General features: G+C 37.2%; 1 protein-coding gene and 1 long non-coding RNA gene across 3 annotated transcripts in view; one reads left to right on the forward strand and one right to left on the reverse strand.

Moving 5' to 3' along the window:
• The window catches only part of CNTN5 (contactin 5), a 1,376,886-nt gene that overhangs the window by 1,087,560 nt on the left and 276,307 nt on the right, over positions 1-13,019 (forward strand). For both annotated transcript variants that reach the window (XM_089312106.1, XM_051820359.3), the window contains exons 12-13: positions 1,016-1,145; positions 3,916-4,066. In XM_089312106.1, coding sequence (XP_089168232.1) covers positions 1,016-1,145; positions 3,916-4,066 — 281 coding nt within the window. The remainder of the gene's footprint in view (positions 1-1,015; positions 1,146-3,915; positions 4,067-13,019) is intronic.
• The window catches only part of LOC149128516 (uncharacterized), a 43,074-nt gene that overhangs the window by 26,749 nt on the left and 3,306 nt on the right, over positions 1-13,019 (reverse strand). The gene's annotated exons all lie outside the window — the stretch shown is intronic.

Below are 13,019 nucleotides of genomic sequence, written 5' to 3' on the forward strand. Positions count from 1 at the left end.
GGACTACAACCCGGTGTGCCAGAGCCGCAAGGCGGAGGATTAGCCTGTTGAGCCACGGCGCCAGCCATATTCCTTTATTTTAAAACAAGTTAGGTCAAGACAACATGCCATATCCCAAAACAATTGGAAATGACTACTCAGAATACCTGTGAAGTGGGAGGCGGATAACCTGAAATAACCGTTCATAGACTCATTCCAATTCTCCTTGAGCTGCCAGATAAACCGTGAGGATGAGCTATGCTGCTCCTGTTTTCTATTCTTAGCATCCAAGTAACAGAAATTCCTCTGGCAGATAATTTGCGTAGGAAAAATCGTCAAATTTCTTGGCCTCTCTGTTAATGAATAAAGCATTCCTCAGAAATTTTTTAAAAAATGACTAGGGTGGTATTAACCAGACACCTGCTTGTTTAACCATATTTTACATTTTTTTGAATTGTGACCTTGATCTCATTTTATCAGCATATCTGCAATTTTCTATCTTCCATATTAAGTTTCTTCTTGCACTGACTTTCATTTAATAATTTTATACAGATTCCAGTTGTAAACAGTTTCCTTAGAGTGTGTGTGTGTGTGTGTGTGTGTGTGTGTCTTGGGAAGTGAGAGAAAAATTCCAACTTCTGATCAGATCAACATAATAAAGGGGATGTTTTTATGACCTGGCCTATTTTAACCTTGACCTCATGTCTACAAATCCCCACTTTTCCACCAGGTGAACCTCTACATCTCCTTTGTCAAAGGAATTCAAATAAAAGCATTATCTGATGGTGGTAATACACAAGCTTAACTAGTACACCAACAGAGGTGACTTTGTTTTAAAACAAAACAGTAAAACTCAGAAGAATGAAAATATAGTTATGATTTCTAGTAAACCTAATAAAATAATCAACAGTCAACGTGTGCTGGTGTGCTGTCAATGCACCTGAATTGGAGGCTTTTTACCCCTTTATTTAGGGGAGTAACCTAAAAACTATCATTTGTTTACTTTCTAGATCTCACTTTTTTTATTCCATTACAGAGTAGGGTTGAGATGGTTAATGGAGTACTGATGATCCACAGTGTGAACCAATCAGATGCTGGAATGTATCAGTGTTTAGCTGAAAATAAGTATGGAGCCATTTATGCCAGCGCAGAGCTGAAGATTCTAGGTATGCAATTTCTAAGTAAATAACTGGGAAAGCAGGGTCACTTCTTTGCATGCTCTAATTCTTATAAATATTGAAGTTTTATGGTGCAATTTTAAAAACCAACTTCCTGACTTGAAAAGAAATACCATGTCTTGCTGATATACAGGTTTACATTGCATGAAGCTTCTCCTATAGTGTTTGGGGAGGGGGTATATATTTTTCTAACATTAACTCTAAAAGGGTGACATGATGACCTTTCTATGACATTTAAAAAATCATATATATGGCCGGCGCCGCGGCTCAATAGGCTAATCCTCCGCTTTGCAGTGCTGGCACACCGGGTTCTAGTCCCGGTCGGGGCGCCGGATTCTGTCCCGGTTGAACCTCTTCCAGGCCAGCTCTCTACTGTGGTCAGGGAGTGCAGTGGTGGATGGCCCAAATCCTTGGGCCCTGCACCCCACGGGAGACCAGGAGAAACACCTGGCTCCTGGCTTCGGATCAGTGCGATGCGCCGGCCGCAGCGCGCCAGCCGTGGTGGCCACTGGAGGGTGAACCAACAGCAAAAAGGAAGACCTTTCTCTCTGTCTCTCTCTCTCTCACACTATCCACTCTGCCTGTCAAAAAAAAAAAAATCATATATATTAAGTTTCAGAGAAAGTATCTGGGGAGGGTAAAAATGTAGAATTCTAGCAGCCTGTTCCAGTTCCCATACTGATGCTGAACATTCCCCCAAGCAACTCCTGCTTACCTGAACAGCAGGACTCTGAGGCTAATCACCCTCTTCTCAAAGGGCATAATCCAATATCATCCTTACAATAATAAGGAAAGGTTTCCTGAGGCCAGGCTCATAGGCTTACACCCTTCATATGAAGGTAAACTGGGCACTAGCACAACTTCACTGTCTAAATCTAACAAGAAAGAACTGATCCAGAATAAACTACCCAGAATGGAAATCTGTACCTCTGGAATAGATTTTAATTTTTTGCCATCTGATTTCATAATCTTTGTAAACTACCATCCCAAATCTAAAGATGGATATTTGTATGATCTTAACTCACTGTCTCCCTAGAGTAGCAAAAGCCCAAGCGTGCTTTGTACTCATCAGTACAATTTGCAAAACATAACACTGACAGCAACACCAGAGATCTCAAGAATATGAGAACCCACCATTCCCACATCAGCTAAATATAATAAACCATCTATTTAATTTGAACTTTCTCTGCATTTCAAAAAACTCCATGTCAAATACATACAACATTTCATGTTCATTTCTCATATACTAAGCCATCAAATATAAATACTTTCTTATTGAATTACACATAAATATTTGTGAACTAAAAATTTGACTTAGCCTCTCAACTACTAATGGTTTATCCAGAAACACGTTTACTATACATTTTCAAAATTACCTTTGATAAATTCTATTTCCAATAGGCAACTAAAAATGTTACCTGAAATCTCCCCATAAATTCCTTCATTTCCCCTAATCTCTCTCTCACTTTTTTTCTTTTTTTTTGACAGGCAGAGTTAGACAGTGAGAGATTGAGAGACAGAAAGAAAGGTCTTCCTTCCGTTGGTTCACCCCCCAAATGGCCACTACGGCCAACACACTACACCGATCCGAAGCCAGGTGCTTCCTCCTGGTCTCCCATGCGGGTGCAGGGCCCAAGCACTTGGGCCATCCTCCACTGCCTTCCCGCGCCACAGCAGAGAGCTGGCCTGGAACAGGAACAACTGGGACAGAATCTGGTGCCCCAACTGGGACTAAACCCGGGGTGCTGGCACTGCAGTTGGAGGATTAGCCTAGTGAGCTGCAGCGCCGTCCTCCCCTAATCTCTTAACATATCTTTATAAATATATCTACTAACTTTTTTAAATCTTGTTGTGCCATGCCTTGTTTTGGTATATTTTGGACATTAAACTCTTAAGAAATACCCAGGAATTGGTCAGTTGATATAAACATCTCAGAAAATTTAGACATATCATACAGAGTCAAAAATTTTATTAAAAGCAGTATTAATAAGAAGTTATCAGACAAATATGTAACTGCAATGATTATAAAATTTAGATTTCAGTAACTTTATATTAAAATCTATTTTCATTAAAACTAGATTTAATTTTATATAACATAAAGGCAAAATATGAATTAAGATGGGTCACTGGCATTGTAGCATAGTAGGTCAAGCTGCTGCCTGCAACACTGGCATCCCATATGGGGGCCAGTTCATGTCCCAGCCACTCTATTTCCAATCCAGCTCCCTGCTAATGGTGTGGGTAAAGGAATGGAAACTATCCCAAGTGTTTGAGCCTCTGCCACCCTGTGGGAAACCCAGAGGAAGCCCCTGGCTTCAACCTGGTCCAGCCCTGGCAGTTGGAGCCATCTGGGCAGTGAGCTAGTGATGGAAGATCTCCCTCTCTCTCTTTGTAACTCTTTCAAATAAATATTCTTTAAATAAAAAAAGAGAAAGAAACCACATTCACAAATAGGAAGTGGGGGAGACAGGATTATCTTCTGCATAGGTAACCTCCACCTTTCCAAAGAAACCCCAAAGGGACTCCCTTAGTGGACCCCTTGGCCTTTTGCCCACATCATTCATTATGCTCACAACTGAAGCTGGTAATCATAACTAAGCATTCGACTTTTTACCTTGCATAAAAGCCATCATTTCAATATAACAACAGCTAGTAAAGTGTCTTATTCTAAGATTTGAGACATGTATCCCAGAAAAGGAGTTTGCAAACTCTGATATTGTCATTGCTTCTTTTAAAATTATCATTTTCTCTTTAATAGCTTCAGCTCCCACTTTTGCACCGAATCAACTAAAGAAAACCATCATTGTGACTAAAGGCCGAGAAGTCGAAATAGAGTGCAAACCCCAAGGCTCTCCAAAGCCAGCCATCTCCTGGAAGAAAGGAGACAAAGCAGTTAGGGAAAACAAAAGGTTAGAAATCTATTTCATAATTGAAACTCTCAATGTTAGATTTTTTTGAGGTTCTGTTGCAGATGCAGAGTATATAGGAAAGAGTTTGAGAGTAATTGTGACACGTACTTCAAAAACCGAACTATGATTTTCCATATGTAATCATTTTAAAAGAACTCAAATTTCTAATTCAATATGATCAGACTTGTTTGCCTCCATAGTATTTTAGTACTAATTGGTAAATTTACTAGTTTATAAAGAGCAGATACTTTCATTAGATTATTTTTGCTGTTCATTTGAAGGCTATAGATCTGGGGGTCCAGTGGTTATTTACAATTTTTTTAAATACTGTTAAATAATGAAAACATATTCTGCATCTAATGGATAATCACCTTTTGACGAAGTTTGCGCATGTATTACCTATTACTGGTGTTTACCTTTTGTTTTCAATCATGTTGCTGCAAATAGAATAGGATTACTTTGGATTGTCATGGGCAAATAAGAGACATACAGAGGAATACTAAACATGTAAACATTTGTATTTGGCAAGTAAAAGGCAAAGGCTATCACAGGAGTATAAATGTAGAACACTGATGAGAGATTCAGATAATCATATTGTAATCTATGTATGCCAAGTTCAGTAGTTCCATGCTATACTAGTAATTACCATACTGGTATTACAAAATGGTGATTCAGCTTTGACAACATAATATTATTATGTTTTAAGAGTTTTGGTTTTTGTTAGATATATGAGGAGTTTTACTTAGATATGGAGAAACAAATCTGTAAAAATAATTTAGGTCAGGACTAAGGGTCTATTTGAACAATCCTTAAGTAACTTTGCAATATTTTGGAAAGTTTCCTTAAAGCATTTTTGTTTCTCATCAAGTCTGAAAAACCTTGAATTAGACAGATGAAATAATTTCTGGAATGATTTTGTTCAGTTCAGACCCAAGGATCTAGGCTGCCTGGAAAGGGTGATCATATGGGAACAGCATAGGTCATAATGCACATCTTGTTTTGAAAGAAAAGGTTTCTTAGTGGAGGGCTTAAGCAAAAATTCCAAGATCAGTGTTTCATATGGTTGAATTAATCAAAGAATGCTTGGGTGTTTTTTTTCCATTGATGCTCACGTAAATCCAACAGGCAAAATCATGCACACATCTGATTATAACAGAAGAAAATCATTTTTGTTGCATAACAAGTTACATTGCTTAGGGTCATCATTTTTCCTGAATGTATTAACAAATTTTACAATGTAATCAAAATATACACAGGTTTTATGAGCATAATCCATTCTATTTGAAATGTATTACTTTGTTTTATGTGTGTAAGTACTATCTATGCCTTATCCTATTTATTTCAGCTCACTATAAGAATGTTCATCCACTATTTACAAATCTCATATTGTGAGTTTAAAAACTTAGGTTACATCACTTTTGCAAAAGTATTGAGACAAGTAACAATGAGATTTCTATTAAAATAAAGCATAATAAAATTTTTATTTTCCAGAGGTTGAAAAATGCAGTTTGTGAATTTCCTAGGTTTCTTACTCTTCTTTTTCTTAAACTAACCCCTTGGGCTAGTGAGAGAAATATACTGACCTAATCCCAGATCCCTCATTTTCCAGATGTTGACACTGGTCAAAGTGTTGCTCAGAAAGTAGAATGGAGTACAAAAAATATTTATTCAAATAAACCAAATCAGCCAAATTTGGTTAGCATTCTGCCTACCCTGATCTATAAGTTTTCATACATAAACTGGCTTTATTTAATAACAAAGCCAAAATACATAGTGTGTTTCTACCCTTAAAATCAACAGGGGAATTTTATTAAAGATACAACCTACTTGGCTACCTAAATAAGACATCAAAATAAGAGGGTATGATTTAAATAGCAACAGACAAAATTTCACGAATATGACATAATAATTGAGCTGCACATTCTACAAATATTAGCAGAAACATGAAACGTAAGATTTCAAATGTGTTTATTGTACATCCCTTAAAGCAGGATATCAGTTACAATGACAATTTATTTTCTTCTGGAAGTTTTAGGTGACTCCTCCTAGGAAGCATACCAACCATTTTATAGAAGCTGCAAATGTAAATCTAAACAGAAATGGAAGTGTCAAAAACTATGAATATAGCAATGTTTTCTGACATGCATGTTTTAAAGGTCCATATGCAACTCAGGCTTTATTTTTTTGGAGCATAAGTATATATTCATATAATCCATATGAAATATTTATCACTCATCCAACATACAAATGCAACAAAAATGTTATATGAATTTACTTTGTTTTTGATTAATGATATGTGCAGTTATTTTAGGTTCACGCCAAAGAAATGATTGGAAATCTTTCCAAGGAAATGGAAATTGCCATTTTGAGAAAACAGATAATAGTATTATATTAGGAGGAATAAATTAAAGTACTATTATGCAGACAAACATTTTAATCAGAGCACTATGTCATTTACTTTCAAAGTATATCATTTATATTCAGAACAATGGGATAAAAAGAATCTTAATTGCAGAGAAAACTGTAATCTAATCATTTGAAAACATGTCATACTCACAAAGGTGAATTTGAATTTAAAGTTAACTGACCTGTACTATCAACTGTAAATATAATGTTATAACTACTGAGGGTGATAGTTAAATGATTTTTCAGCAAAGAGCCTAATCACGATCTGGCTTACTATTTTCTGCTATATTTTGATAGAATCTTCTGAGTTTGCTTAGGAAAGAAGCCTTCAAAATACTCTCTTACATACTTATTTTTACTAAGGAAAGACAAAAATCACTATCCAGAATTTTAATATGTTAAAATAGCTGGAATATAATATGACTTTTAGAAAAAAAATCTGATTAAGTTGCCCCTGATATATTATGAAATACTTCATTAGGCCCTGAAACATACACCTAAAATACATAAGAAAATGGATTACATAAGAGCTTATGAGTTGTTTATAGTTGTGTTATTTATATCACAGATTGAGTTGTTTAAATCACAGAGTGATCAATATGAACTACTCCAATGAATCACACTACAAATTATTACTGCTCATAAGTTTATAGCATTTATGATCTGCAAAGCAATACATTTTAACCATCTGTACCAGTTTAGAAAAACAACACTCAGTTGCCCTGCTTATCCTGAGACTGAGACTGTAACAGTTTACATATTATTCCTTTGCTTATAAAATTGGAATTTAAAAGCTTAATCTCACTGATTTCTGAAAATGCAATGAAATTCTGAATGTAAAATACACTGGGTAGTGGATGGCATGTGATGCATTCAGCGGGTATTACCTCTGATGATAATGATGATGTTGCAGATTTGACAACCACGGTGATGATGGTAACCGTGATGTGATGCCAGCATCCTCTGAGTCTTGGGAATACTGGCATCAATTTCTATGATTAGTTTGGAAATGATATCCATTTCCCTTTCCACTCTGTGTCTAAGTGAAGGAGGCTTAAACTATTTGCTGAGCCTATAAAAGTCCGTGTTAAAATTTTTTAATCATCGATTTATCTTCCACAATTGCCATTCTTTGTCTACAGATGCCCCAAACCTACACTTCTTGTCACCTATTCCTGACTGCCACTCTCATCTCTTTACCTACTCCTAGTTTGAAATCTTCAGTTTCTATACTAGTAGGCTGAATATAGACTTGTTCCATGATCAGCTTTATAGACTATGCACAGATAGGAGATTGCATATGAGGAGTAGATAGGATAGAGAGGAGGTCTTTTAAAGGTATTTTGTCTCTTTCTTCAGAGTATCTCCAGGTTTTGTCCCTGATTTTTGAAGATCACTAGCACATACTGATGTAGGTTTCTTTATCAATCATGTCCATTTTCATACTAAAACTCAAAAACTCTAGTACTAGGAATTAAAATGTTCCATAAGGTTTTTCTCCTCTAGTATACTTTTGTTCAGAATGTTCTGCTCATCAAACTCATATCGAATTTTCACTTCAGCTCATTATCTCCATTACTTGGCCATTAACTTTTGTTAGAGTATAATCATCCAGCAGCACTCCAGCAGTGCACAAATATTAAGTCTTCATTATTGCATGTGAAATTTCTTGTACTTACTTTGGACAAAGACAAATTTGGCTACAATGAAAAAAAAATTCTTGGTAAAGGCAGATTTTATTTTCTTTCCATTGGCTCATATGTAAGCTTCCATTAAAACTCATAGAAAATGCCATGTTTTCAAAAATTATTCACAATTATTAAATTCACTGAAATTTTCAAGTGCCAGTGTACATTCCTAAGAGGCAGAGTAGAGTTACAGAGATAATAGACTGTAACTCAAATGGGTGCTTAAAAATTACAAATCCAAAAAATAGTTATTGTTCTAGGGAGAAGCACTATGATTGAGTAATTTTTCTTTTATGGTACAGTAATCTCAGCGAAGGCTTATCCACGTTCCATTGTGATATTCCCCTTCCCATCAAAGGAGCTTCAGAGCAGCAAAGTTTTCAGCTTCCCCATTTAACACACATAGAAAATTGCACTTGAAGTGCCCATTAGTTGACTTCTAATGGGAATTCATGTTGTGTTTATTAGGCAACAATGATCAAGCTCACCAACTGATTCACAGCCATATGGGAAAATACATTCTTTGTAAAAGCCCTAAAGGACACTGGAACTGAGAAGAAAGCATGGTCTTATTTTTTCTCAGGAAGAAGAGGAATTCATGGGTATAATTAGGGTCTTGTTTCTGTCCCTTTGTTTCCACCTACATGCTGTGTTTGCTAATGAACAAGCTGTTTTGTTGCTTCCGCAATGACTATGTCTTCTACATATTAAGAACATAAAACAATGTAGACCCTAGGTATCATGGTTTTTTCAGGGTCTAAGAAATCATGTAATGAGGGAAAATGAGCATTCATATATCATCTGACTTTCTCTGTAAATTAAAATCTATGTTTTCAAGGGAAATAAAATGATCAAATGACACTGCTTAACTAAGGGAAGAGAAGGTTGATATCTGACTTCATCACATTTAACACTAATGAACTGCTGACACTGTATGATGTGTTACCACTCAGGGATGGCCACTTGCTGTTCCATAGGTCCACTAAGCTTGAGGTAATGAGGAGGAAATGGCCTTCCCTTCATTCTTGTGGAGCTAGGATGCTGACTTTCAGTGAAAGCTAACTGCATAAGGCTCTGTTTGATTCACCTTCCTCATCTCGCCTTTATAAGGCTAATCAGAGCATGAAACAGAAAATGCAAACTCATAGCAGCATTGGATATTAAAAATATAGGTGAAAAAATTACTGACTTCTAGAAGTCACTCCATCAAGAAAAAAATGAACAAAATTATAAAATAATGGTTTGTTCAAGTCTAGACCCCAGAGACAACAAAGTCTTAAGAAGCCAGAAAAGAGATTTTCCCACTAACCTCTGCTTTATGCCCATAACTACTAAATCCAGAAATCGGCCTCACTTCAAAGGTTGGCTTGAATACACCTACTGTGAAAGTCACACTTTAAAGTAGCAAAGTGTTACTCTCCCCACTCTACCCCATAAATGCTAATCCAAAATAATTTCATTAACTATGAATCCAGCCATGGGGTGAAAGGACATAAATCTTAGGATTTGAAGTGATTGCTAAGTAAATAACCATGTCAATAACAGGAAAACAGAGAAGAATGCCAAAACCCATGAATTATGGAAATTGCATAATTCTATGCTCTGCTTCCAAACAAAGAAGGAATGTTGATTATTTCCAATTGTCCAGTACTAACTTTGCCTGTACACAGTCATAAGGATGAAAGGATGGGAGTAAACAAGCCCCTAACCTCTGTCTAGATGAGCAATGCAGGGGACCTCATAGTCACTGGTTATTTGACTTGAAATATTGCACCAACTGTCTTGAAAATGCATGTTAGAAGAGCAGACCCTGGGAACTGAGAGGGTAACAAAAGGAGGCAAGGAAACTAAGAACGTTTCCAATTGCAAAACCAGGACATCGGAGCCGTAGATAGTGTAAAGCAAACACCCCTGTTACGCATGAAGATTAAATAATAGACCTAAGTATGATATCAATCTTTTAATTATAAAAAAGAATACTCACCAAGGATGGGTGCAGTACAAAAATGATTTACATATATGCATATAAGCATGTTTATACAAGCACACTTCAAAAGATCATGGAAAAATGAAATTAAAGATAAGCTTATTTTGGTGCCAAAAATTGTGAAATCCACATATATCTTTTCCATTATATACATGTTTTCATGAACTTTTTGAAGAACCCTATGGGCAAGAATTTCAAAAACTTTTTGCATCAAAATAAACTATTTTCCATGAATTATTTTTAATACCTTCACACAGATATCAGGGCTCCCCCCCCCCAAAAAAAAAAACAGCTGAAAACATTCTAAATGATGGTACAAAGATAGCTATGTAAGAAAAGTCAAAATAAGGCTTGCACACACACACACACACACACCCATGGTACTTCAAAAGGTTTGTGGGAAATGGAATTAAAATTTTGGTGCAAAAACATTTTTGAAGCCATGCATATCATGATAATTGTGAACATTTTCTATGAACTTTTTAAAGGACCATCATGTCTGTCTGTGTGTTTATGTGGTGCAACACTATAGTTATTTGAAATTATGTTTTGATGAGTATTTAAGGGCAATGGGAAAATGACTTATCAACTGAGGAAATATTGTATAAACATCCAAAAACTTATTTGAAGAGAGTATTCATACATGCACAAAAATACATTCACAATACTAGAAATGACTGAAGCAATAGTTCATATGTTTTTGAGATGATTTATGAAAATATTTAAATTATATGATTTTCTATTTTATACTGTTTTTATAATCATAAGAAAGATTTACATACACTAAAAATTTAAGGAAATTTTAAAAAAATGAGAATTACAGAGAAAGTGGGAGAAACAGACAGAAGAATATTCCATACACCACTTCACTCCTCACGCAGTTGCAATGGCCAAGACTGAGCCAGACCAAAGCCAGAAGCTTCATCCAGATCTTTCCACAAAGGCAGCAGGGGCCCAAGTACTTGGGCCATCTTCTGCTGCTTTCCCAGGGTATTAGCTGGAAGCTGGATCAGAAATGGAGCAGCCACTGGGGCTGGCACTGTGGCACAGTGGGTTAAGCCACTGCCTGGAGTGCCGGCATCATATATGGACACCAGTATGAGTTCCGGCTGTTCCACTTCTAATCCAGCTGCGTGCTAATGCACCTGGGAAAGCAGCAGTAGAGGGCCCAAGCGCTGGGGCTCCCTTTCCCACGTGGGAGACCAGGAAGAAGCTCCTGGCTTCGGCCTTGCTCAGCCCTATTCATCGTGCCCATTTGGGGAGTGAACCAGCAGATTATAAAGACCGCTCTCTTTAACTCTGCCCTTCAAATGAATTATATATATATATATTTATATTTTATATATAATATATAGTTTTTTATATAATAATAAAATAATATATTTTATATATATATTTTTTTTTTAAGAAGTGGAGCAGGGGCAGGAGCCGTGGAGCAGTAGGTTAATCCTCCGCCTGCAGTGCTGGCATCCTATATGGGCACCAGTTCTAGTCCTGGCTGCCCCTCTTCCAGTCCAGATCTCTGCTATGACCTGGGAAAGCAATAGAAGATGGCTCAAGTCCTTGGGCCCCTGCACCCACATGGGAGACCTGGAAGGAGCTCCTGGCTCCTGGCTTCTGATCAGTGCAGCTCCAGCCATTGCGGCCTTTGGGGAGTGAACCAACAGAAGGAAGACCTTTCTCTCTGTCTCTCCCTCTCACTGTCTGTAACTCTACCTCTCAAATAAATTAATAAAATCTTTTTAAAAAAGTGGAGCATCCAGGACAATATGGGATGCTGACATCACAAGCAACATCTTTACATGCTAAGCCATAATGCCTGTTCCAGTATAAACTTTCTTGGAAAAGTTAAATGGCATACATATTTTTTGACAGGCAGAGTTAGATATTGAGAGAGAGAGAGAGAGAAAGGTCTTTCTTCCATTGGTTCACCCCCCAAATGGCCACTATGGCTGGTGCACTGCGGCCATCCGAAGCCAGGAGCCAGGTGCTTCCTCCTGGTCTCCCATGCGGGTGCAGGGCCCAAGCACTTGGGCCATCCTCCACTGCCTTCCCAGGCCACAGCAGACAGCTGGACTGGAAGAGGAGCAACCGGGACAGAACCGGCATCCAAATGGCATATATTTTTAATACTATGATTCAGTTAATTAATATGATTTGAACTTACGGGAAAGACTTTTCATCTTGCTACCTTTTTTTTTAACATCTTTAAGGAGAGAAATGTCTTGATTTTGGAAACACAAAATAGGCCATTCTCTTATTCTACCATTGCTTTCATCAATGCAGCAACTGAATAGAACTAAAATGAATACAAAATTAGATTTGTAGACTAATTTAAGCATACAGTACCCATTCTTTTTCTTTGGTGGGGGGCAATGCCAGAGATTAGGTACTTAAGATCTGTCAAGTGGCAAACATCATCATGCTTTTCAGGGTCAAGGTTATGGCAAGTGGGTTAAGCTGCTGCTTGCAATGCCATTATCCAATATAGAAGTGCAAGTTTAAGTCCAAGCTGCTCTGGTTCCCATCCAGCTCCCTGCTGATGTGCCTAGGAGAGCCCCAGATGATGGCACAAATACTTGAGCACCTGCCGCCCAAGTGGAAAACCTGGATGGAGTCCCTGGTTCCTCCCTAAACCTGGCCCAGCCCCAGTCACTGTGGCCATTTGTGGAATGGACTAGCCAAAGGAAAATCTGTCTCTCCTTCTCTCCACCTTTCAAATCATTTTTAAAGATGCTACTGGTGCTAGTTAATGTTTCTATCATAATTCTATCAAGCAAATTACTTAGCATTACATTACCTTTCAATTCATGTAGAAAATATCAAGAAATTCTCTTTTAATGTCCATGTTTCTGATAAGGATTCCACTTCC

This window comes from Oryctolagus cuniculus, chromosome 1 (assembly GCF_051225735.1).
Source record: "Oryctolagus cuniculus isolate XC-2025 breed Fujian yellow rabbit chromosome 1, ASM5122573v1, whole genome shotgun sequence".
Lineage (NCBI taxonomy): Eukaryota > Metazoa > Chordata > Mammalia > Lagomorpha > Leporidae > Oryctolagus > Oryctolagus cuniculus.